Here is a 26,586-nt window from a genome sequence, read left to right as displayed (position 1 = left end):
AATATTCAGGGAAAAAAGTTACATTGTTGCTGACCTGTACTGTGTACAGACTTTTTTCTTGTAGTTATTCTCTAAACAACACAGTATATCAACTATTTATATAGCATGTACATTGTATTAGGTATTATAAGTAATCTAGAGATGATTAAAGTATACAGGAAGATTGTGTAGGTTATATGCAAATGCCATGCCATTTTATACAAGGGACTTGAGCATCTGCAGATTTGGGTATTTCAGGGGGTGTCCTGGAACCAATCGCTCATGGATACCAAGGAAAGACTGCATTGTTGTTTTGGGTAACTTTGTTTTTTAGTTTTATTTATATATTTATTGTGTGTGGGCCTGGATGTAAAATGCTTTTGTTATTGTGAGTCTTGGTCAAAACATTTGAAAATCACTCTAATCTTCCTTATCTACAGATAAAGAAACTTAGATGGAGAGGCCAAGGCACTCCTCTTAGGTGACATCCAAGAGTAGCCTGAGTCAGACAGGCAGTGTGTGTGTGTGGGGGGGGTATCTGTGTATGGGTGTGTGTGTGTTATATGTGTGTGGTGTGTGTATATATGACGTGTGTATGAGGTGTGGGGTGTGTATGTGTGTGTATATGGTAAGTGTGTATATGTATTTATGGGTGTGTGGTGTGTGTATGTGTATATGGTGTATGTATGTATGTATGATGTGGTGTGTATATATGGTATGTGTATATGGTATGTGTGTATGTGGTGTGCGTGGTGTATATGTGTGTACAGGATGGGGCAAAAGTAGGTTTATAGTTGCCTGTATGGAAAATAATACACTAATTAATAAATAACAATACAAGAATAAACTCTACATTTTGTGTACTCACAACTCTAAGCCCACCCAGTATATATGGCATGCATGTGTGTATGGGGTGTGTGTGTCTGTGTGTGTGCAGTGGTAGGCACGCTGTGACCATTTCCCACTGAAGGAACAAGTTCTGTGAAGGTGGTGGAGGCCACCCAGAAGATGAAAAAGGTTGGGGTGTTCTGGAAACTTCAAGGAGACCCGTGTGGTTGGGGACTGGTGAGCACTGGGATGTGGCCTGAGAGGAGACTGGGGAGGTGGGCAGAGGCCAGATCTGCAGGGCTTCTTGGGGTCATAAGGATTTTGGATTTTATCTTATAGGGAAGCCATCGAATGGTTTGGAGCAGGGGAGGCCATGATTTGGGCCATATTTTAAGGAAATTCCCCAGCTGAGTGGAGGATGGGTTGGGGGTAGAGCATGAGAGCAGGGAGGGCATGTCAGAGCTGTCTCAGTTGTCAGGTGAAAGGTGATGGCCAGCTCGCACCTCTGAAGAGTCAGTACACCCCTGCCCACAGCCACCCCAAACCTGCACATCTGCTTTAGCCTCATCTGGCTGGCTATTTTCCATTTGCCCCCCATGACCATCTCCACCCTTCTCCACTGTGCTCTGAGCGGACACATCGATGGGCTGGGTCTTGTCCCCCAGCTTCAGTTGCGTTTGGCCAATGGAGAGCTCCAAAGGAGAGGGGAGGAGGCGAGGAGCCAGCAGGGTCAGGGTATTTGGTCCTCTCCCTCTCTGAAGGGTCACCAAGGACTGGCTCGTCCCTCAACCAAAGGTGGGCTACAGCTCTAGTCAGGTGGCCCTGTCCACATAGCTCTGCCCCTCCAAGTTCCATTACTGCTCCCTCCCTTCACCTATCAGGCCTGGAGGTGGTGACAGAGCCCCACTGTCACTAGCCCTGGGGAACTGCACTGTCCCTCGGGTTTCCTATAGCTGCCCATAGCCTTGGAGAGCAGTCCTTTCATAATGCTGTCTTCCAGTTACCAGTTTGAGCGTGTTATCTGTTTCCTGGCAGACTCCCTACCCTGGCTGTCAACAGCCTATCGGCAGAAAGAGCCTGGACTTTGGGGTCAGATAAAACCAGGGCTGGATTCTGGCTCTGTCACTTCTTAGTTCTGTGATGGGGTAGGTTGTTTAGCCTCCCTGAGCCTCAGTTGTTCATCTCTAACATGAGGACACTCCTTACAGAGTTGTTAGGATGATGAAATACCACTTGCAAGGGCTTAGTGCAGGCCCAGGGCACAGTAGATATTCATACACTCCTGTTCTGCTCTTCCTTCCCCTGCAACCCAACAAACACTTATTAACCGGCATGGGTCAAGCAGGGTGCTAGGCACTGGGGTGGGGGAACCAAGAAGCACAGGGCACTGTTTCTGCCTACAGGGAAGCCACAGTCCTGTAAAGGAGATGCTGTCCCCCACCCCCAGAATCCCCCATCATTCAAAGTGGAAAGGAGTGAGTTACTTTTCAAACCATTTACTTCTTTTTGACTACTATGAGGTAGGCATTTTTCCCGGGTCTGGAGATGGAGTAGTGACCAGAATTGCAAAGAGTTGTGGTGATCAGAAAGGGGTGCTTCATCCCAGTACTCCAAGGACACATACGAGAATCAACCAATGAATGCATGAAGTGCAACAACAAACCAATGTTTCTCTCTCTCCCTTCCTCTTTCTCTAAAATCAATAAATTTTTAAAAACTTTTTTTTAAAAAGAAAGGGGTTGGAAGAGAAGGTTGGATTTATGTTTAACTTTAAAGGAGCTGTACCAAAAGGTAGGGCATGTCAGTCTCCCTGGGGACTGAACTCACCTCCTCCCTTCCTCCTCCAGGAGAGCCTGCAAAACTCCCCAGACTGAGAATCAGGGGCTTAATGAGTTACAGCTACTCCTGGGAGTGATTTAGAGCACCTCAGGTGTGCTGGGGCAGAAGGTAACTTGAGAAGTGAGCCTTAAAGGATTTCCCCAGGTGTGGTGGGGCACTTATAGCGGGGCAAAAAACCCAGGACAGTGACCAGTGCAGGTCAACTGAAATGGGGACACATGACATTAGTGGAGGCATAAAACACTAGAAAACTAGGTTGAGACTGTATTATTAAGTCAAGCAACGTGAATTTAATTGTATTGCCTGGTCGGGCGTGGCTCAGGGGTTGAGTGTCGGCCTAGGATCCAGGAGATCAAGGTTCATTTCCCAGTCAGGGCACCTGCGAGGCTGGGGCTCAATCCCCAGTCGGGGGCGTGCAGGAGGCAGCCAATCAATGACTCTCTCATCATCGATGTTTCTGTCTCTCTCTCTCTTCCTTCCTCTCTCTGAAATTAATAAAGATATATTTTAAAATAATAATAATAATAATTGTGCAGACACTGGCTTTGAGCAGGGGGCAGGCCTGACAGGATCCTCGGCTTCCAAAGGCTTTCATAACTATGTAATAAGGTGGACAGGATCCTGCTGGAGGTGCCTGCAATGAACCAGGTATTAGGACTCAAGGACCCAGATTGGGGTGATGGCATTAGGAGAGAAAGAATCACACCCTTGGCATTCACTCATAAAATATCTGTCTGAGCACCCACAAGTACCAGACGAATGATACAAAATGCAATAACATCAATGAACATTTAATAAGTAACTGTGATGAATTGGGCCTGCATCCTTTACTTGAATAATCATAGTTAATCCTCAAAATAGCTTCGTGCAGACTATCAGTCCCTTTTGCAGAGAGACTGAGACTCTCTTATACCTGTCCCACCACTGGAGATAATCAGGGAGAACGTGGACATTTGGATTTGGAACACAAGGGGGAAATTAGGGAAGACATTTCTCATTGGGAGTAATGAGATATATCAAGTGAGGGCTGAAGTCAGGGGAAGTAGTGAATGTAGACTGAGAAGAAAAGGCCAAGGAATGAACCCTGGGGAACCTGGACATGTGAATAACAGCAGCAGCCTGGGAAGCTTGTAAGGGACATGGGAGGAGAACCAGAAGAGGCCGACAGGGAAGGTGAAGGAAGAAGAAGCCTCTGCCCAGAGGCTGAACAGTGACAAATGGGTTTGAGGTTCAAGGGGCCGGAGCCAAATTAGGATGGAATGGTGAGGGCAGAAGCTCAGCTGAGTAGCCTGAACTGAATGGGAAGTGAGAAGCAGAGGCAGCAAGGAGGACTACTTTCTTTGTTTTAATAAAATGATACTTTTTATTAAAATAGTAATACATTTTTATTATAGAAGGTCAGAAAATACTTTTTAAGTGTTAAAAAAAAGAAAACAAGTGATATCCCATGAGCCCATCAATCAAAGATCATCACTGGTAGCATTTTAGGGTTTTTTCTATGCATTTTTATTTTAGCAATCATATCAATTATACAAAATTTATACAGTTTTGGCTCCTGTTTTTTCTCCCACTTTATGTTAAAATGTAAAACTTACCTACACTATTAGTTGGAGTGTTTTGGGCTGCAAGTATTAAAAAAAAAAAAAAAACAGCTTGGCCAGGTATGGCTCAGCGGTTGAGCATCAACCTAGGATCCAGGAGATCAGGGTTCGATTCCGGGTCAGGGCACATGCCTGGGTTGCGGGCTCAGTCCCCAGTCTGGGGCATGCAGGAGGCGGCCGATCAATGATGACTCTCTCATCATTGATGTTTCTATCTCTCTCCTTCTCCCTTCCTCTGTCTGAAATCAATAAAGATATTAAAAATAAATAAATAAAATACTTTTTTAAAAAAATTGTGCTTATTGTTTAGGTCACTTTTAGTTGTGTTATTTTATTTTATTTCTTATATCTTCAAGGCTCTCTTATGTCTTCAAGGATATTCGTTCCATCTCCTTTGAGCTCTGCCATCTTCAGTGTGTTCGAATATCCTCTTAAACTGCTCCCTTATGGTCCTAAAATGGCATCACAGGCAGATGGTGGCATCCTGGAGCAAGAAAGAGCACAGTTCTATTATTCCCCTTTCAACAATTAGGAAAACCTTCCTAGAAGGCCTCCAGCCCCATCTCACAGCTGTGCAACTTGGCGTAATTGGCTTGATATCTCAGTCCCTTAATGTTCTTATCTGTGCAATTGGAATTATAACCGTATTTGATTCATAGGCTCTTTTTTGAGAAAAATATGATTTTTATAGACTTCAGAGAGAGGAAGGGAGAGGGAGAGGTAGAAACATCAGTGATGACAGAGAGTCATTGATCGGCTGCCTCCTGCACACCCTCTACTGGGGATCAAGCCCGCAACTGGGGCTTGTGTGCAGACAGGGAATGGAACCATGACCTCCTGGTTCAAAGGTCGACACTCAACTACTGAGCCATGCCAGCTGGGCTGATTCTTAGGCTCTTATTCGAGATGAGACTTAATCTGTGTAAAGCACTTAGGACAATGCCTGGCACATGATTTGTGCTGTATAAATATTTGCTATTACTATCTGATGGCAAGAATTGTGTCACATTTCTGGGTCTAACCAATCACTTAGCCAGGCACTGAGTGGACCAATTGGCTTGAAACAATCAGAACCACCCACCAGGGCTGGGGAGGGGCTCACTTGGAAGCTATAATAGTTTGTAGGAGAAATTGGGGTTAATAGGGAAAAAGGGGGAAAGGAGAAAGAGTAATAATAAACCAACAGGATCTGCCACACCCATATTTTTTTTAAAAACACCTTTATGAACATATGAACACAATTCTATTTGTGTGTATTCTAATTTTTTAAAAACTTTTTTCTTTTGAAGTTATTCAGAATTAGAAAATATTTGCTAAAAGTACACCTGCCATTGGCTTCCCCAAGTTCACATTTTGCTTAACTACAGTATCAGTATCAAAACTAGGAAACTGACATTGATACAAGGATTTGTTGTTTCACTTATTTATATTCATTGGTTGATTCTTATATGTGTCCTGGCCTGGGATGGAACCTGAAACCTTGGCATATCGGGATGATGCTCTAACCAGCTACGCTATCTGACCAGGGAGGATTTTATTAGCTTTTAATCTTTGCTGTTTTGATAGATAAAAATCATATCTCATTGTTTAGCTTGCATTTTCTTGATTCTTTTAAGGTATAACTTTTTTTAATATATAAGCCATTTATTTATCCCTTTGCTAATTGAGGTCTTTGTGTTTTCTCATTTATTTAAGGTCTTTATATATTAAGTAGATTAACTCTTTTGCAAATTTGAGGCAAATGTTTTCCACAATTTTTTCCCCTTTTTTTTTTTGTTTGCGTTGTGTTTTGTTTGTTTTTTAAAACATATAGAAGGTTTAAAATTTTTTTAAATAGCCAAAAGAGTAATTATTTCCCTTGTTACGTCTGTTGCCTTTTGTCTGAGTTTAAGAGTAATATATGCCTATTTTAAAAAATTAGAAAAACACTTTTATTGCTTTTAGCCTGAGTAAGTCTTCCACTATTGGAGACTGGAAATATATTTAATTTCTCTCTAACATTTTAAGGTTTAATTTTATGTCCTTAGACTTTAATTCACCTGGAATTTATTTTGATGTACTCTGTGAGGTGCACGTCTAGATTGCTCTTTTCCAAACAATAGGTCAGTTATCCAAGCACCGTGTCTTTCCAACACCATTAATAACTAACCTTTCTGCTTCCCACTGTCTTTGTCAGCTATTGTTGCAATAATGCTGTGTAACAAGAAAATTCAAAATTGGGACGCATACAGCAATAAGCATGTATTTTTCTCTTGTGCATCTGTGGCAGGCTGGGTTTCAGCTGATCCAGACTGGGCCCTGCCGGGATGAGCTGGCTTTTGAGCTGTGAGTGGGGTCAAGTCAGCTCCATGTGTCTCTCATCCTCCTTAGACCAGCAACTACCTAGGGGAGTCCTCATGGCGAAAGGCACAGATACTGAGGCCAGGTTAACCACAATAGCACATTTAAGGCTTCTGCTTATATCATGTCTGCTAACTTTCCATTGGCCAAAGCAGTCATGAAACCAAGCCCAGCCTCAGTGACGTAAGGAAATATATTTTGCCTCTGTGGAAATGGTGCATAGCCACATGGTGATGGGTGTATCTACAGGGAGAGGCTAAGAATTGAGAACTGAAATGCAATCTACCATACCCAGGGAGACAGGCTTCCAGGAACCTCGGTTATGTTGAGATAAAGTCAGAACAGAATCTGTAAAGGGACCCAAGGTCAAGGGAAGTTTTTAAGGCAGGGAGATACTTTCTGTTTGAGGAAAATTGGTGGCCAGGAGAAACACTGCTTAAAGATATGAGCAAGAAAGGCTAATAGTACTTCCTATAAAAATTGTAATGTAGCCAGGCAGGGTATGGCTCAGCAGTTGAGAATCGACCTGGGATCCAGGAGATCTCTGTTCAATCCCCGGTCAGGGCGCATGCCCGGTTTGCGGGTTCGATGCCCAGTTGGGGGCGTGCAGGAGGCAGCCGATCAATGACAACTCCCATCATTGATGTTTCTATCTCTCTCTCTCCCTCTCCCTTTCTCTCTCTGAAATCAATAAAGATATATATATTTTAAAAAATCAAATGTAAATAACAAAATTTGTAGACTGGTGGTCGGGCACAGAAATTATTTCCTCTAAGGATATCAGCTGAAAGTGAAGGAATTGGAGCTGGGCCTGAGGTTTCCAAAACAACTGTGGACAATGAGACAGGACCTCAGCCACGTGAAAGCACTGCCAAGCCCTGGTGCAGTGTCCCAGGAAGGCCTGATTTGTGGAGGCCCTGATTCACATGGGATAGTCGTTTTTTCCAGCCCTGTCCATAAAGTTGGAGCAGAAAAGGTGGATTGTCAGGTTGGTCCAGGCAGGTCTGGAGACTGGTAGACTGAGGTTAGAGGGACAGGGAGTGAGGAAGCTGACAGCTGGTGAGTGGTTCTCAATGAGAGGGAAGCCATGTAGGCTGGAGGGGCGGAAGAGCTGGAAGGAAACAAATGGTTTGAGGGGCTAGAGATGGAGGAGCACATGTTGTGGGAGTGAGGGAGGCAGAGAGGACACTAGAGTGTAGGTTCTCAGAGTAGAAAACTTCAGGGAAATCCAGGGCGTGACCATGTAGGTAGGCTGTTGAATTGCATTTGAAGGCCTTGGAATTGAGGTCAGGAACTGAGGCCAAGGCAGAGTTCAGAATCACCGATGCAAGATTCCTGGGCCCAGCTAGACCTACGGAGACCGAATCTCTTGGAGAGGGGCCCAGGATTCTGTGTTTTACCAAGCTCCCTGTGTGGTTCATAGATTCCCTAAAGTTGAGAACTGCTGAGCCAAAATGTTGAAAGAGCAGTACTTGTTGGAATTACCTGATGGCAGGAATCAGGCAGGAAGACTAAAAACAATGTCGAACTCCTCAGAGCCTGGACTTGGTCCATGGCTGGACTGATGTGGAGGGGTAAGGAGAAGTTTTTAAATGAGGCAAGAGGAGCAATGATCTTGCCCTGGAACGGCACGTGACAAAGGCAGGAGGCTGAAGGTGTGAAAAGGTGAGGATGTTAGGGGGATTTATTTCCAAGCAAGCCAGGGTTCCAGGATGTGCAGCACAGCAGCTTGGAGGGAAGCCCACAGTGAGACGGGGAGTTCAGGGCGCCGGCAGCAGATGAGGGGATGTACTGATGTGAACGGGGCTGGGCTGAGGGAGGCCAGGCTACACTGTAGCCGCCACTCCTGCACTTGCCTAACTTTTCTAAACTGAACTTCTCCACCCTGGTCCAACATGTCGTCTCTTGTCTCCAACATTCAAACAGCTTCAGCCATCTCAGCTCCTTCATGATTGTGCCATTGCGGTCATCGTCGTCGTCATCACCATCAAGCACCAGGCATCAAGCTTGAGCTCAGATGCAAAGATGAGGGCAGGCTCTCTACCCCACAGGGAGCTTCCAGGCCAGTTGTGAAGGCAGAATTTAGACACCAGGGACAGACAGACTAAGATGGCAAATGGGTAAGGAGCAGCCACAAGGACCCCCATCCCCACCCCCAGGGACCCGGAAAGAGGCTTTCCCTTTGTGAGTTAAGCTCTAAAACCACCACATCACAGGCCAGAACTATATGACTGCCAGTCACCTGACCCAGGTTACTAATGGGTCTCTCCCTAGGAGAGTCACAGAGGCAAACCTTAGCCTTGGCAGTTCCCCCCCAAGCTACTCAGGGAAGGAGCTTGTGGGCAAAGACCTAGAGTGTACTGGTCCCCAGACTTGGCTCTCCTGCAGCCTTCGCTAACGTTATGAAATATGGGGAGACACCTGGCTTGTTCTGATCCCCTGTTCAAAAGCCCCCCCTACTGAGTCAAAGAACAGTAATACTTTCCTCCACTGGGGAAAGTGTTTCAAGTGGAGGGAGCATGAGCAAAGGCCCTGAGGTAGGAAAGAGCTTGGCACATTTTAGGAATAGTGTGGCTAGTTTGTGGTGACAAGGGGAAGAATAGCATCTGATGATATGGAAGAGATAGGCTTGGCCCCATCAAGCAGAGGCCTTGGAGTTGGACATTTCAAAGAACATTTGTAAGTATTTAATATGTGTCTAGCACCACGCCGGACACTGGAGATTCGAAGAGTCCCTACTCTTTTTTTAAAAAAAATATATCTTTATCGATTTCAGAGAGAGGGAGAGAGAAACATCAATGATGAGAGAGTCATTTATCGGCTAGCCTGCAACCCAGGCATGTGCCCTGACTGGGAATCGAACCCTGATCACCTGGATCGTAGGTTGATGTTCAACCGCTGAGCCACGCCCAGCCAGGTGATAGTCCCTACTCTTAAGGGAGACAATAAAGTCTTCAAGACTCTAGACTCTGAGATTAAACACGTAAACAAAAAATATATAGCATAGGGTATTGCGTTGAATGATAGAAGTACTATATTGTATGTACAAGACCTAGAATTGGCACAAGGGTCGGGGGCATGCTTAAGCCCACGATGGGGTGGGAATGAGAGCACACCTGATCTGAATCTTTGGGGAACAAAGAATGAATGGCACTCCAGGCAGAGGGTACAGCATGTGCAAAGTCATGAGGGATGAAGCGATATAATGTGTTCAAGTGAAATATACGTTGTTAGGTATTAACAAAGTACAAGAGGGAGTGAATAATGAGGCATCAGTCTGGCAGGCACAGAAATTCTCATGGCACAGAGGTGAAACAAAAGCAGATTTAGAGCAGATGTTGGAAGTCTTCCAGAACAGTCCAGGGGAGGGGAGAATTGGCTTCCTGAGCCTGCAGGAGTCCCCTAAAACACCCACTCTCACTCCTGATCCCCAGCCCTGTCCTGGCTCCATGTATTTCATAAACTGCATCATAGATTATTATCTATAATCTTGTTAATGTGTGTGCCTTGAGATTAGAGTTTGGTCATCTCTGTATTCTCTGCTGGCTTATGCCTGAGCCTGCATTTCCCGTTTCAGATGACCCGGACTGTTTTATTTCTCAATATAATGCCTGGCACAGCCTTATCTGCAGAAAGGTGTGCTCACAATGACTTTTGATGAGGCTTCCTAATTATTTATTTTGCATGTATAGACACAGACTTAGAGACACTCAGACTCCCTTGCGGGAAGAACTTTCTGCAAATTAGCTTGTCAGCCTTTCCCCCCCCCCCCTCTGCAGCACACACAGGTGGGAAGCTAAGGGCAGGGGTTAATTCAATTCTATCTTGTTTATTGAGAGCGCTTTATGTGTCAGGCACTGAGAAGAAGCTGAATTGTAGGTAAGGAGATGGAGGGAGCAGGCCATAGGCTCTTGATGTATCCACATAAGAGAAACTTCATATGTGGGGTTTCTGAATGAAACCCAGGATTAGGCGTTGGCATTACAATTCAGTTTGGGGATAATTTAACCCATCTGTTGGTTTTTTTGAGTGGGGTGGGGAATGAGATCTCCAATTCATTGTGCAGGAAGATCCTATACTTCCATCGTATCCACAATGAGGACAGCCTTTAGATCCAACTACCTAATCAGAGTCTAGAAGAGGGAGAGAGAAAATGTGTGATTTGGGGGTCAGGTTATCTATCTAGCCTCTCTCAGGCCAGAGCACAGGTCACAGGGAAGAAGACAAGAGGACCATCTTACCTGCTTCCCTCCAGCCGTCTCCCAGTGAGAGAGAGAGCTAGCTTAGCTTGACTGTTTGCAGCATTTCCTTCCCTTCCTGTGCTGGGGCAAGGCCAAGGCTGCAGCCAGAAGGAGCCCAGGCATAGCTCTGGTTTGCCCAAATTTGTAGATGTCACCACACCTACCCTTACATCTACTTCATCCCACGGACCTTAACAGTGGGGTTTAGGTGGTGGGGGGTGATGTGGAAATCCCACAGGGTTCAGGAGTCAGAATATTTTGGTCCTAGTCCTGTCTCTGCCACCCATTGCTGCATAACCTTGGTAATGTCACTCCCTCCCAACCTCTGTGGCCTGTTATCCTTCAGGGTATGCTTTACAGGTCATGTGCTCAGGGAGACCCTCCCCCATTTAAGCTGGTCTTCTGCTCTCCATATCACTCCCCCCCAATCACACACATATGTGTGTATGTATATATAACGTACATATATATGGATGTGTGTATAAACATAAATACATATGTACACAATTAGGTTTGCCTGCTTATTTGGTTTGTTTCTCTACTAGATTCTAGATTGCAGGCTCTGAGAATGCAGAGACTGCGTGTCTTTGATCGGCGCATCCTCAGAGCCTAGCACAGTGCCTGGCACAAAGGAGGCGGTAGAGAAGTAACTCAGTGAATGAATAAATGAATGAATGGCCGCTGACCCCCATGATCTCTCAAGTTCCTTCCCGCTGAAAAAGTTTATGAGCCTAAGGTTTCCCGCTAAGAGGAGGGGGGAAGGTGAGAATTGTGTGGAGGGCGGGCCGCAAGCCTAGGGCCCTCGCAGGGCTCCGGTGAACGTGGAGCGGGATCAGCGCGGGTCCCAAGGCCGCCGGAGTCCCGCCTCCCGGCTGGCCAGAGGGGGCGGGGCCAGGCCGCCTGCGCCCCGGCGGCGTTCTAGGGGTTCGCGAGACCGAGGGTGGCGAGGGGCGGGTGTGAACGCAAATCAATGGCGGGGCGGGGCCAGAAGGCCCTCCGCCCCCCCCCCCCCCCCCCCGGCCCGCTGGCGCAGGGGGCGGGCCCCAACCCCCTAGGTTTCCCGCGTGGGGGCCTGGGCCGCGCCGTTGCCTAGCAACGTGCCGCCCCGCCCCTCGCCCCCCCACCCGGGCAGCTGCGGGCACCTCCCCCTAGCATGGCCTGGCGAGGCTGGCCTGCGCCGTGCCTGTGGCTCGCCGGCTGCGGGCTCCTGCTTCTAGCCCTGGTCCTGCTCCTGAGCCCCCGCAGCTGCCGAGCGCGGCGGACCCTCCGCGGCCTGCTCATGGCGCGCAGCAAGCGGCTGCTCTTCCGAATCGGGTTAGTGCCGGGCTCGGGCGCGATGCGGGGCTCGGGGAGGCGGGCTCGCTGGGGAAGGGGACCGACCGGCGGCGGGTGCGGGAGACTGGGGGTTAGCGCGGGGCAAGGGCTGGGAGCCCAGGTCCAGAGAAGAGCGGTCGGAGAGGCAGGCTAGAGAAACCATTGATTTCGGGGGGAAGAAAAGAAGTTGGTAGGTTGGGAAATTGGCTTGGGCTGGGAAAGGAGGGTAGGAGGGGCAGGCCAGGGTGGCCAGCAGTGGGGCGTGAGAGGGCGAAAGAGAAGGTTAGGGGCCGGGGACTAGGGAGCTGGAAAAGGAGGGTAGGTGCAGTATCCCGGGTCCAGAAGGCCCGGTGGGCAGTGTAGGGCAGATGGAATGCCGCAGACCATCTAAGTGTCATTCGAATCCTCCGACTCCTTCCACGTGTCCCTGACCCTCTGCCCATCACCCAGCTCCCCACCACACAATGTAAGCTCTTCTGCCCCAAGCGAGTGTCCCAACCATGTAGGTCAGTCTGTCCCCTTCCCCCCATCCTGGCCTGTGTGGGAAGCCCCAGGCTGTGAAATCAGACCCCACTTACCCTGTTTGACTTGTTAAGGTTCACTGACCTCCAATGACTTTTTACTGTCCAACCCCTTCCCAACCCCCTTCTCTTCCCCCTACTCCTGTCCCTTCCTGGGCAGGCAAGAGTGGCTAACCAGCTCTTCTGCACTGAGACACTGAGAGGCAGGGAAGGAACCCCAAGGAAAAGGACTCCTGGGGTCCCTATCCCCTTCCCACTACTAGCAGGGCCAGGGAGCAGGACCTCAAGTCCCAGTTGAAGGACAGTGATGCTGGGGATGGGAAATGTGGGAGCTCTTGCCACAGGACAGTCTCAGGGGACAACCTAAGCTTGGGAATTTTCTGAGCTTAGAGAAGACATACAATGCACTCCTCGTCCCTAGACCACCCTGGATATCTCAGAAGCTTCAACTCTAGGATTCTCCTTACTCTCAGTGTAAGAAATAGAGATATAAGGGCCTAGTGGGAGAAAACTGGAAAATATGACGGGGGTTTCCAGTCTTGTGTGTGTGTCTTTTGGGGCATCACATTTCTAATAGCCCAGACATTGGTCACATTCTTGATAATGCACCAACCATTGTTCTGCTATAGGATAAAAATAATAAGATTTATAAATATTTAAATATTTTAATATTTGGGATTAAAAAATACATTTCTCCCCACAAAAGTTTTGGAAATTTTGCAGTCCTATTTGGGGAAGGATTTTTAAATCTACTTCTGGATTTCAAAATTGGTAATATTGAAGTCATCATACAAATAGCCTGAGGAAGTAGAAAATAGAAGTTTCCACAAGGAACTGGAATCAGAAATCCTGAGATTAGAATTTCCAGCTCACCTTCTCAGAATCCTGACAGTTCGGGTAATACTAGAATTTTGGATCTGGGAGTTTCCCAATTGCCAAACTTGGAATTCTCAGAGAGCTTCTTTGGAATTCAGTAGTCCTATGGGTTTCCTGTGTCTGCATGTCAAGGTTGCCTTGGAATCCACTCCCCAAATTTGCAGAGCAGAAGGGCGTGCCTGGAGTCAAGAGTTCCAGATCCTGCTCCTCCATGGTCTGGGAAACAATCAGTCCAGTCCCTTGGGGGAGAGGCTGCTGGCTGCTGGGAGGGGTAGGGGGTATTAGCAGGAAACAGGCTGGGGGAAATGGGCAGGTGCTGATGCTGTGGGGGTGCCTTCAGGAAGGATGGAAAGGGAGGGGTGGGATGGGACAGGACATGATGGGGAGGGGCAGAGTGTATGGACACACTGTACCCTAAAAATGTGACTGAGAGGACCACAAATAGACGAGTCTGTTGGGGGCTGGAAAGCAGCAATGGAAATACTAAGTAATGCCTGGGAGAGGAGAGATGGTTTGTGGTATCATTAATAACAATAATCACTGGTGTTTGACAATTTTATAAAGGGCTTCCCTCAACCATAACCACAGTTGTCTTGGGATGGGGATACCTGGGCACAGTGATGGGTGGATTTGGGCTAACCTGAGGTAGACACATGCATTTGGGATTCTGCAGGGTCTGGGAGACAGAATGTGTAGTAAAGTACATAGCACGTGGGGTCGGGCAAATCTGCTTTTGAATCCTAGCTTTGTTACTTAGTAACTATGTGACCTTGAACAAATAACTTAACCTCTGTGCCTCAGTTGTTTGCATCTGTAAAATGGTCATAGTGATAGTGTCTACCTCCTAGGGCTTCTGTGAGGATCAAATGAAATTGTGCATATACATGCACAGGGCCTGGCTCATAGTAAGTGCTCAGGAAATGTTAGCAATTGCTCATTCTGTAGCATGGGGGCTGGGTGGGAGGGTGCGTGGTGCTAGGCAAGCTCCTTCTGGAACTTCTTACATACTTCTCTTCCTATCTTCCAAACCTGTCCTGCCCTCCCACCCATTAGGAAATCCCACATCCCGTCACTCAGTGAACCCCTAGCAGCCCTGGTTCAGGATTGTGGGATCACAGATATGAGCGCAGTCTGGTGGCTGTTCTCAAGGAGCAGGAGAAGGAGCATGTAAACAGGGGCCCAAACTGTGGTAGGAATCAGGGCATGACAAGTTTCCCAGCAGGGACAGGGTATGCTTGAGGAGGCTGGGATCAAGAGTGTAGGCTCTCCCCTGCCTCATGCCTCAGTTTCCCTTTTGCCCCTTTGCCTTCTCAGTATTGTTGTCGGGGGAGGGCGGGTTGCAGAACCTGGCCCTGAGCAGAGCCTCTGTCTGCAGAGCAGGGGTAAATGGGGAACAAGGCTGGGCTCGTGTAGGCCTGGGAATGGCCGCAGATCTGAGAAAGTGGATGGCGGCCAGCCTTTGGGGCTAGACAGCCCTTGCTTCCTCCCTGACCAAGGCCCCCTCAGTTCCTATGCATAGAGGATTTTTCTTTTTCTTTTTCAAAAAAATATGTTTACTGATTTTAGAGAGAGGAAGGGAGAGAGAGAGAGAAAGAGAGAGAGAGAGAGAGAGAAACAGAGAGAGAGAAACATCGATACGAGACAGAAACATCAATCAGCTGCCTTCCACATATACCTCTACCAACCTGGGATTGAGCTGCAACCTGGGCATGTGCCCTGACCAAGAATTGAACTGGTTGCCTTTCAGTACATGGGACAATGCTCCAACCAACTGAGCCACACCTGCCATGGCTAGAGGATCTTTCTTGACCTTACTCATCCAAGTAAAACCAACTGTCCCAGGACAAACTTTGCTTGTGCCACTTCTGTGAGATGAAGCCCCTTCTCTGGGGCTCATGAGGCCCATTGGCTTGATTTCAAGGAGTGACAAGGGTCCTGAGCTGAGGGCCCTTGGGTGAATGACCCATCTGCTTGTGGCCTGAATTAAGGCCGGATAGAGACATTGGGCTGGGCCATCAACAACACACCCCACAGAAGGGGAGCAGGGTCCTTTTCCTTGGGACCTTGGCGAGCTGCAGCCCCAACATTCATAGTGGCCCCTCTGCTCTCCCCTACCCAGCTTTCCTTCTACTGCCAGGTTAGTCTTCAAACCGTGGCTCTGAGCAGGTGGCCCCTTCCCCAAGCCACACGGCCTACAAAATGGAGTCCACACTCTCACCCAGACCTTTGGGGCTCTCTGACACCACCCCCCGCAAAACCACCCAATTCCATTATCTCCAGGTCATGAGCTCTTTCTGTACTTCTGAGAGCCTGACAGACTTTCCTCCCTCCCTAAGTCTCTACATGTCAAATTATGTAGCATCCTCAAAGCTCACTTTAAAAATATGTCTAAAATCTCGACACTTATCGCCACCTCCACTGCTCCCACCCTGGGCCAACTCACGGTCAGCCCTCACCGGGCCTCCTAAATTGACCTCTTCCTACAGCCTTTGTACCTCCAACCAGAATGAAACTTAAAATTTAATTTAGGCCCTGGCCAGGTGTCTCACTTGGTTGGAGCATCATCCTGCGCACCAAAGCGTTGTGGGTTCAATCCCCAGTTAGTGTACGTACCTGGGTTGCAGATTTGATCCCAGTTGGGGCACATATGGGAGTCAAGCAATTGATGTTTCTCTCTCACATTGACTCCCCCTCCTCCTTTCCCTTCTCTCTAAAATCAATTTTAAAGAACACACAAAACATATTCTTGGGTAAGGATTAAAAAAATAAATAAATAATAAAATCCATTAAGTTTTTTTTTTTTTAATTTAGAAATGGGCCACTTCTCTGCTCAGATCGCACCAGATTGGCTCAAAGGCCCTATGTAACCTGCCCATATACCACCTCACCTTTTCCGCTCCACCTTGCTCATTCTGCCTGGGTCACCCGGGGCTCTTTGCTGTCCCTCAGACACTCCTAGGAGGTCTCACCTCGGAGCCCTTTTGTTGCTTCTCCCAGAAGGCCACATAGCTTGCTGCCCTACCCTCCTTCAAGTCTCTGCTCAAATTTTATCTGATTAGAGAGGCTCTAAGCACCCCATATAAAAATAGCGACACCCTCACCCTGCACTCTCCACTGCCTCTATCTGCCTTGTTGTTCTCTATAGTACGGGTCACCCTATTACATGCTTCACTTATTGTCTTGCCTTTTGGTTCGTTGGTTTTCTCCCCCAACCAGAACATGAGTCACATGAGGGAAGGCACTTTGTTCACTACTGTATCCCAGCTCCAGAACAGTGCCTGGCACAGTCTTGGCCTTCGTTAAATGTCTTTTTAATTAATGAATCAGTGAAAGGCTTGGCCCAGGTGCCATCTCTTCTATGAAGCCTGCCCAGCCTCCCCAGTCAGAGTTTGTCTCTGTCTCTAGAGCAGCCCCTTGCTGTCTCCCCTCGCAGGGTTTTTATTGCACATCCTTGCTTTTCTTGCATTAGGTGTTCACAGGTCTGATTCCCCCACTGGACTCTCCCAGGCCTGGCCCAGGGAACAGGACTAGATGAAGAGGGTCTGAGACTGGTATGGGACAAACAGGCCAGAGTCAAAACCAAGCAAAACCCAGGAGCCTAGGCTGGGCAGGTGGCCTGGGGTGGTGGGCAAGGAGACAGAACTAGACCAGGCCTCTCTGCCAAGACTGACATACCACAGAGAGGCCGCCAGCAATGCCTGTGCCTGTGGTCCACCCAGAGAGCCCTCCGCAGCAGCTTCTCCACCCTCTTGGAAAGATGGGCTAAGTCTGGAAAGGGCCTCAAAGCCTTCGGAAGACCATTCCTGGGATGGGCATGGAGATGGTAGACACAGGCCCCGTGAACTCCTGGGCAGGCCTGTGTTTTGACCACATGCAAGCACTGCCCTCCTCCTGGGTATAGGGAAGTAACCCCCCTCCCTGCCAGGCCTACTGGCAGCTTCAGGAAACACCCTCTCTGGGGCCTTTTTAGCCGTCTCATTATCTTCTTCAGTTTCCCCAGTTCTGGGAACACTGAGCTGCTCTCTTTGTCCCTCAGGGACCTGGGAGCAGGCCCTCACTCCAGTAGAACTCTGTGTCCTGGTGGCTGAGCAAGTGCCTCAGCCCTCAGATAGCTGTTTCTGGGTCTGGTTTCACAAAGAATGCCCTGTGGCAGCAGATGCAAAGCCTTCCTTCATTGCATGTTCTTGCTTGTCCCTGCATTAGGTGTTCAAAGGTCTGGTTCCCCCACTGGACTCCCACAGATCTAGCCCAGTGAGCAAGAGGGCCAACCAAACCCAGGGGCCTGGGGCCTGGGGGGCATGAGAGGAGAATCCCAAAATGCTTCCTAACCAGAGGCCTTGCCAACTTGGTTTGCCTGTTGAGTCCTGGTGGAATCTGAGCACCTACCAGGATTGGGGATCATTTAGAGAGTACCAGAGGGAGGGAGAGGTCGAAATAGTAGACCCTGCAATAAGGGCTTTCCAGGTCATTCTGTTGGATGAGCCCCCTTTTAGGCTGCTGCTCCCTTCCTGCCCCAGGCCTCCTGAGGCTTCGGCCCAGGGCTGAGCTGGGCCAGACACTTGAAAGCCCTCAGGCCTGGCCAGGGTTGCCCAGCCTGGGGAGACTGCCCTTAGGGAGGAGAGCAAGAAGAAGAGCTTCATTGTGTGCTCTCCACTCTGTGCAGAGGGAGGAGGTTGGGGGCGGGCTGTGTCTCACTGTTCCCAGCTGTCCTTACCAGCCTCCCATGGGGCTGGAGGTTCAGACTCAGATATCAGAGAAACCACCCTGTGGTTCACTGTGCCCGTGACCCTCACTGGGGCAGCTGGTGCTGTGTCCCCAGCCCTAAACCCCAGGGGAGGTCCCCTAAAGGCAGCTGCAGGGCTCATCCCAGCCGGTTGCCCCCACCCCTAGTCCCGCCCTGCTGCGTGGTTTCTCTGTCTCCCACTGGGGTCCCAGAGGACCAATTAGAAAACTTTTCTTTTTGGTGAGGTGACCATGCATAGTTCCGGGCCCCAGAAATGTTGAATGAGAATCTAAGAAGGGGGCCAAAGGAAGAAAAAATCAAAATCTTCCTGTTAACCAGCACCCTGGATCATTCTAGACCCCAGCTTTCTGACTATCGCAGAGAGTCTGCGTCCCACATCTGGCCCTGGGGTGTCAGTGTCATCTCGTAAGTCACAGTGAGCTTGCTGGACTCCGCTTCTTGCCTCCAGCAACAGAAGAAAGGAAGCTATAGGGCCCCAGTGATGGCTTCATCTTTTACTTTTTCCCATCTAGGGTCTTGTTCTTTTTTCCTAAATTGTCTTCTGCATCTGACTCACGATGCTCCCCAGGGAACCATCAACCCAGTCCTAAATCTGGGGCCTGGAATCACAGAGCACAAATTTGAAAGGTCTTACCCAGAGGTCCATGGGCTCTCTGACCCTCTGCCCTTAAGGTAGCAAAATGCTGCTGATGTAATGAGTTGGTCCCAGGAGATGATTCACAGTGTCAAATAGGCCTGTATCTCAAAGACCCCAACTAGTGTCTCAGGAGCCCCAGGCGCCAGATCCTGGGCTTCATGTCTGGTCAGTGTAACCACCCTGATGTATCATTTTTCTCAGCAAAAGCCCTCAGAGGAGTTGGGTCTGCCCCAAATAGTTCCAGCCTACTCATCTCATCCTAGCCCCTCATTTGGGGTTGGGGAAGATTTTAGTGGTTAAGAGTGTGGACTCCATGCCCTGGCTGATGTGGCTCAGTTGGTTGGCGGCGTCCCATGCACCAAGGGGTTGCTGGTTTGATTCCCAGTCAGGGCACATGCCCGGGTTGTGGGCTCAATATCCTCTCCCCCACCCAGTCCCCCAGGTAGGGGGTGTGCAGGAGGTAGCCCATCGATGTTTTGCTCTCACATCAATGTCTCTCTCTCTCCCTTCCTTTCCCTCTAAAAGTCAATTAAATAACTTTAATTAAAAAAAAAGAGTGCAGATTCCAGGGTCAGGCTGTGGTGAATCTCTGCCCCACCACCCATTGCTCTGTGGTCCTGAGCAAATCCCTTCTTACATCTTTGGGCTTCACGGTCCTCATCAGGAAGTGGAGGAAATAATAGTACCTGCCTCGGGGTTGTTTGGAGGATGACAGGAGATAATGGGTAGGAGGCACTTAGCTGAGGGCTGCTCACAGGTGGGGTCAAGGAAAGCTGTGGAAAAGGTCACTGTTATTAAAGATGAGTCAAGGAGCTCCAGAGAGGCGCCCTAACCTGGGTGGGCAGAGCCAGGATTGTGGACCCATCTGCAGACCCCCTGTCTACTACTCCCTCCAGTTCCTCCACTTCATGGACCCTGGGTCCAGACCCCAGGGCTGGGGAGGTTGGGATTTTGTGCCCCAGTGATACAGCCCCACCCATGCCCTTGGGTCTAGGTGACCTGCTTAGCAGAGCAGCCTGCTTGACCAGTTGTGTGGGCGCTGGACAGGGAGGGGAGGAACTTGGAAGCAGGTGGGTGAGGAGGGGAGGGGAGAGCAGGGGCAGAGGTGGCTGTAACTTGGGCCCCAGATGCCCCCACTGGGCTTCGCCGGGTCCACAGCCTGGCATGGGGCCAATACCACGGGGTGCCAAGTGGACAGGCCACTTTCAGTGCCTGGTCGCTTTAATATCTGCTTGCCCAGCCCTCCCTGACCTTCCTGGTCCCTAAGCAGTTTGTAAGTGACAGTTCTGTGCTGTGCTAGTGCTGGGGGTACTCCAGGGGGTGCAGAGGAGCCACAAGGAGCAGGCTGGGTCTCCTGCTGAGTCCACCTGCCCTCCACATGGTCCTGATTGTGGTGCTGGTAGAAGTTGATAGGCCCTGCCTCTGAGGGGTTCAATCATCCTCGTGGAGGGTTGGGGAGAAGTTGAGTGCTCCAGATGGAGTCAGGGAAGGAGGCTTTCTGCTGGGGTAAGCAGGAGCTGAAGAGTTTGAGCTGATCCCTGAAGGAAGCTTAGGATTCCAGTAAGCAGAGAAAGGCATGGAGCGAATTCCAGGCCAGAGACCTGTAGGAGGATGGTAGTTTTGAAATTTTAATGAGTTATTGCAGGCATTCAAAAAAAGCTAGATAACAATTTCTCCACTACCCAGCTCAGGAAGATATTGCAGACCTATGAAGCCCCTGTGCCCACCTCCTCCTGCCCCTGTGGGAACCCTGCATGCTCCCCTTTCCCTCAGCTGCTTGATTCTTTACTATGTACGTCTGTATCCCCAACAATGTAGACAATGGTTTTGTACGCTTTGGCATTTTTAATAAATATCATCAGATTGTTTTCTCTGCAGTATGTATGTTAGCTCAGTGGTATGTTTGAGCTTTGTGCCTGCCAAGACCTGGTACTCCAGATCCTTTTTTGTTGTTGTTAATTCTCACCCAAGAATATTTCTTCCATTGATTTTTTTTTAGAGAAGGGAGGGAGGGTGGGGGACAGAGAAAGAGAGAGAGAAACATTGACGTGAGAGAGAGACATTGATTGGTAGCCTCCCACATGCACACTGACCAGGGCTGGGGATCAAACATGCAACTCAGGTACGGACTCCTTGACCAGAATCGAACCCTCAACCCTTTGGTGCACAGGCTGACACCCTAACCACTGAGACACACCGGCCAGGTCTAGATCCTTTGTTTTCCTGGCTATGTAGTTTTCTGTGGTCTGACTATGTCACCACGTGTTTACCTATCGTGCTGTCAGTGAGCATTTGCAGGTTTTTGCTCGTTCACTCTTGGGAAGCTTGTTCACTTCCCTGGGCCACATGGAGGGGAGGAGGCAGAGGCTTGTTTCAGTCCCAATTCAGAGGGACTGACTGGGAGTTGGACACTCTCCTGTCAGCAGTGGGGAGCCACTGAAGGCTTTGGAGCAGGAGCAGGACTCAGTCAACAGAGGTCCTTTTTTTGCCGGTGGCTTGCAGTGTGGATTGAAGGCAGAGAGCTATGTAGAGGAGGCTTTCCTAAGGGCCTGCTCCTGGGTGAGCCCATACGGTGGGGGTGGAAGGCGAACTTGATGGAAATTCTGTTTTGTTTTTTTAAAATATATCTTTATTGATTTCAGAGAGGAAGGGAGAGGGGGGGAGAGAGATAGAAATATCAATGCTGAGTCATTGATCGGCTGCCTCCTGCACATCCCCGACCAGGGATCGGACCCGCAACCCGGGCATGGGCCCTGACTGGGAATTGAACCTCGATCTCCTGGATCCTAGGTCGATGCTCAACTGCTGAGCCATGCCCGGCCAGGCAAGAGAAATTCTGTTTTGGTTGCATGTCAGCGAGAGGGTTAAATCAGAGCTCACACTGTGTAACTGGGATGATGACAGATGACAGGGCCTTTCCCAGAAAGAGAGGCAGCAGGAGGAAGAGCTGACAAGCATGGTTTTGGACCTTCGTGATTGTGACACAGCCAATATGTAGGCAGATAGAGGAGCGAGAGCTCAGAGACTAGAGAGAGTCACGTGGAAGTCATTGTCAGGAAAGGACTGGGCCTAGGAGCTTGGGATGAGTGTCCCTACGTCACTAGGTCCTCAGGCCCCTCCATCCCTCCATGCCTCAGGCCTGCCTTCCCCTGCCTTGCACTGTGATCCAGACTTCAGGCCCACAAGGGCCACCCTGTTCCTCCCCCCACAGCCAGTGGGGCACAGATCTCGGGCCGGGCATCCATCTCCACCTTTCTCTGTCTCCAACGCCCCCTCTAGTCCAGGCTCTTGCCATTTCTCCCACTTAGCAACTCAGTTTCCCCTGCCACCTTCCACTGCTCCCTCTACACAGCAGCCAAGTGAGCTCTTTAAAAGGGAAGTCAAGCCTGGCCAGGTGTGGCTCAGCGGTTGAGCATCAACCTAGGATCCGGGCATTATGGTTCGATTCCCGGTTGGGGGCCTGTGGGAGACAGCCAATCAGTGACGACTCTCTCATCATTGATGTTTCTCTCTCTCTCTGTCTCCCTTCCTCTCTCTGAAATCAATAAAGATATATTTAAATAAATAAAAAGAGGGGGATTCAGAGTATGTGCTTCCCCGGTTTAAAGGCCACCAGCAATTTTCCACCCCTTCTCCATGGCCTGGCCCCTGTACACCTCTTCTCCGGCACTCTCTGCCCCTCCAGTGCTTCCTACACCTCCTGGAAAACTCCTAGAACACACCTCAGTCCTGCCTGCCCCAGGACCTTGGTGCTGCACCACCCAGACTGTCTGCACTGCTGACTCCCTCTTCTTTCCATTCCCAGCTCAAAGGCTGCCCTCGAAGAAGTCTTTTCTGACCACCCTGTCCATAGTGAGCCCTCTTCCCTTCCAACTACTCTCCTCCATCGCCGGCTTTAGTTAACTGCTTGTTTGTTGATTGGTTTTCCGGTTTGGTCTGTTGGCCGCTCCACTCACTATGCTGGCAGCAACCCAGCTGCCTGGTTCTCTGCTGCTTGTACCCTGCCCAGCACGTGCAGCAAATGTTTGCTGAATGAAGCAAATGAAAGAGAGGGGCCTTGTTTACTGCATCTTCTTAATAATACACAGCTGCGGCCCTCGTGGGTCTTGACCTTCGCTGGAGGACAAAGCTCGTATAATGAGTGTCCAGAAAGGAAAGACAGGGAGCAGCAAGCCCCTCCCAGATGCGCTCTGCCTCCTGCCAGCAGCTGTGAGGGGCGCCTGGCTGAACGTGGGAAGGAAACAACAGTTGCTCAACGCTTTCCACTGCCAGCCCTGACTAAGTGTTACCAGTTGTTACCTTGTTTTATGTCACTTAATCTTCACACAGTCCTGCAGGGGTAAGTCCTAGTAGCACCGTTGTAAGGATGAGGAGCCTGACCTGTTAGACCAATGACTTGCCCAAGCTCTCAGGAGCAGGACTCCAAGCACAGATCTGAGGTGGCGGCTGGGCCCAGAGGAAAGGGTGATTTAAAAAGCTTATTTACTTATTCTTTTTTAACTTTTCATTTTGAAATCATTTCAGACTTGCAAAAATAGTACACAGTATTCCCATATTCCCCTCACCCAACTCCCTTGAATGTGAACCTCTTTCATAACCACAGTACCATTATAAAAACTAAGAAATTAACATCAATACAAATTATTAACTACTCTCCAGACCTTATCGAAATTTCACCGATTGTCCCACTAATGTTCTTTTTCTGGTCTAGAATCCAATCCAGGATAATTAGGTTGTTCCAACTAATCCCCTCAAGTTGGGCACCTCTCATGCCAGCTCTCTGTCATCACTGACACACTCACGAGAATCAGCAGCTCCCACCACCTCGCTTCCTTCCTCCCTCCCTCAGGGCTTCTGCACTTTCCTTTTGTCCAGTTCTTAGAGACCTTCCCCCAGATTCTCACATGACCTGCTCCCTTACTTCTTGGAAAGTCATCTCCAGAGAGGCCTTCCTTGACTACAGGATCTAAAATAGCAGCTCCTGTCATCATCCTCTGTCCTTCACAATATGTTTATTGTCCCTTCTGTCACACTAGAATGTGAGCTGCAAGAGGACCCTGACTCTGTCTACTCACTGTGTGCCCAGAGCAGGCTAATAGCAAGGCGTCACGAAATATTGGTGAATGAGTGAAATTAAGAAACAGATGAAGGAAGGAAGGAAGGAAGGAAGGAAGGAAGGAAGGAAGGAAGGAAGGAAGGAAGGAAGGAAGGAAGGAAGGAAGGAAGGAAGGAAGGGAAGGAGGGAGGGAGGGAGGGAGGGAGGGAGGGAGGGAGGGAGGGAGGGAGGGAGGGAGGGAGGAAGGAAAAGAGAGAGAGAGAGAAAGAAAAGAAAGAAAGAAAGAAAGAAAGAAAGAAAGAAAGAAAGAAAGAAAGAAAGAAAGAAGAAAGAAAGAAGGAAGGAAGGAAAGAAGGAAGGAAAGAAGGAAGGAAAGAAGGAAGGAAGGAAAGAAAGAAAGAAAGAAAGAAAGAAAGAAAGAAAGAAAGAAAGAAAGAAAGAAAGAAAGAGAAAGAAAGAAAGAAAGAGAAAGAGAGAAAGAGAGAAAGAGAGAAAGAGAGAAAGAGAGAAAGAAAGAAAGAAAGAAAGAAAGAAAGAAAGAAAGAAAGAAAAGAAAGAAAGAGAAAGAAAGAGAGAAAGAGAGAAAGAAAGAAAGAAAGAAAGAAGAAAGAAGAAAGAAAGAAAGAAAGAAAGAAAGAAAGAAAGAAAGAAAGAAAGAAAGAAAGAAAGAAAGAAAGAAAGAAAGAAAGGGAAAAAGAAAGGGAAAAAGAAAAGAGTGAGGAGTGAGTCCTGGCCAGTGTGGCTCAGTTGGTTGAGCGTCATCCTGTGCACGGAAAGGTTGCCATTTCAATTCCTGGTCAGGGCACATGCCCAGGTTGTGGGCTCAATCTGTTGGGGTGCATGTGGGAGGCAGCCGGTCCATGTTTCTCTCTCACATTGGTGTTTCTCTTTCTCTCTCCCTCTCCCTTCCTCTCTCTCTAAAAAAATCATACAAACATATTAAAAAAAAAAAGAACAGACTGGCAGTTACAAAATAGTCACAGGGATATAAAGTATAGCATAGGGAATATAGTCAATAATATGTGATAACTACGTATGGTGTCAGGCGGGTACTGGAAATATCGGGGGGTGACTTTGTAAAGTACATGATTGTCTAACCACTATGCTATACATCCAACACTAATACAAAATAATATTGAATGTAAACTGTAATTGAAAAAAAATTTTTTTAATTATTAAAAAAATAGAAACAAAAGAGAAAGAGGGCCTATGAAAAATAGACATAGAGGCTCAAAGGATGACAAAACCCCTCCATCATGTGTCGAAATTCCCAGTTAATACAAGTGCGTGGGCACACAAACCAGGGGTTGCAATGATTCAACTTGAGCTAAATCACTTCTATCAAATTGTCACAGAGACCTGCTTGGTTTTGATCAAATTGTTTGCAGACAAATCAGCTAGCTCTTTCAGGGCCTGAAGAGCTGGTGCCCCTGCATCTCACCTCACTACGTCTTCTCCAACATAAACACAGTAAATCCCTGTAGGGATCTAGGGCCCATCAGCTACCTTCCACCTCACCTTTTCTGTATCTGGTTTAATCAGCTAGAATCACCTCCGCCCTTTCTGACTGACTTGCTGTGTAACCCTAAGCATTAACTGCCCCACCCCCACCCCAGCCTCAGTTTCCTTTTTGAGAGGCGAGGGCCTGAGACAGCTCCTTTCCTTGCTGGCAGGGCTGCCTACATGCTTGGTAGGCCTCAGTATAAAATGAAATTTTGAGCCTCTTGTTCAAAAAGCAGGAAAAAAGTGCCATGCAAGGAACTAAAATATAAAGCTTTTCCTTTCTTCTACCATCTCTCTTTTGACTTGCCATGATGGTTTTAATTTGCTATTTAGTGTCACTCTAAGTAAGGGAAAATTAAAAATCTAAATTATTAGCATGAATTTTTCCATTCATTTTTATATGGTACAATACTAGTTTTAAACATAAGGACATTTAACTCCCAGGTGGAATCACTGAAACTACATAATTCACATTCCTCAGCTAGTGCAGGGATACGTATTTTTTTCTGACCAGACCACCGGAACGCTGCACAAAACTGACTCAACTGTTTTTATTTCACCTCTTGAAACACTCACGTTCTACCTTCACACTCCATCTCCAGCTCACTGATGATGGAGGAAGGACTGATGAACGGAAAAGGACAGATGGGTGACCCCCTTTCCCTTTCCTCTGTAGCATTATTTGCATAATAGATGGTTGAATCATAAAGGGACATAACATGAGTTCGGAAGGATGTGGTAGGGTTCCTTGGTCATTTGTGTTTCTTAGAACACCACTGCTTTCTTTATGCCTTTGAAGCGAATTCTGGTTTGAACTGAAAGCGTGGCTCTTAGGCCAGTCAGTGCCCCCCTCTCACTCAGTTGTAGATGTAAACTACCTGTATTACTTTGAGTCTTGTTGAATTCCCACACATAGGAGGTCTGCCAGATTCTGTGCTCATGGGGCATTGGGAACACGGTAAGTGTACGGGGCAGCAAGGAACAGAACATACACGTATTGTGTGTATCACCTCTGCTCATGTGCATGTTCTGTTGTCCCATCAGGTTTCACACAAGGTCAGAAGTAAAATCACTGAGGATTTCAACAGCAGAGCATTAAACCAAGCA

The 26,586-nt window shown here is 48.4% G+C and overlaps 1 protein-coding gene across 2 annotated transcripts in view; it reads left to right on the top strand.

The window, feature by feature from the left end:
• PNKD (PNKD metallo-beta-lactamase domain containing) overlaps positions 1-26,586 on the top strand; it is a 64,809-nt gene that overhangs the window by 31,223 nt on the left and 7,000 nt on the right. The window contains exon 1 of one of the 2 annotated variants that reach the window (XM_081141889.1): positions 11,855-12,142. The exons of the other annotated variant lie outside the window; for it this stretch is intronic. Within the exon in view, the coding sequence (XP_080998015.1) occupies positions 11,982-12,142 (161 nt within the window). The 5' untranslated portion in view covers positions 11,855-11,981. Of the gene's footprint in view, positions 1-11,854; positions 12,143-26,586 lie in introns of those variants that run through there. 2 annotated transcript variants of the gene reach the window in all.

This window comes from Miniopterus schreibersii (assembly GCF_964146895.1).
Source record: "Miniopterus schreibersii genome assembly, chromosome: 7".
Taxonomy (NCBI): Eukaryota; Metazoa; Chordata; class Mammalia; order Chiroptera; family Miniopteridae; genus Miniopterus; species Miniopterus schreibersii.
This window is presented reverse-complemented; position numbering and strand designations above follow the sequence as displayed.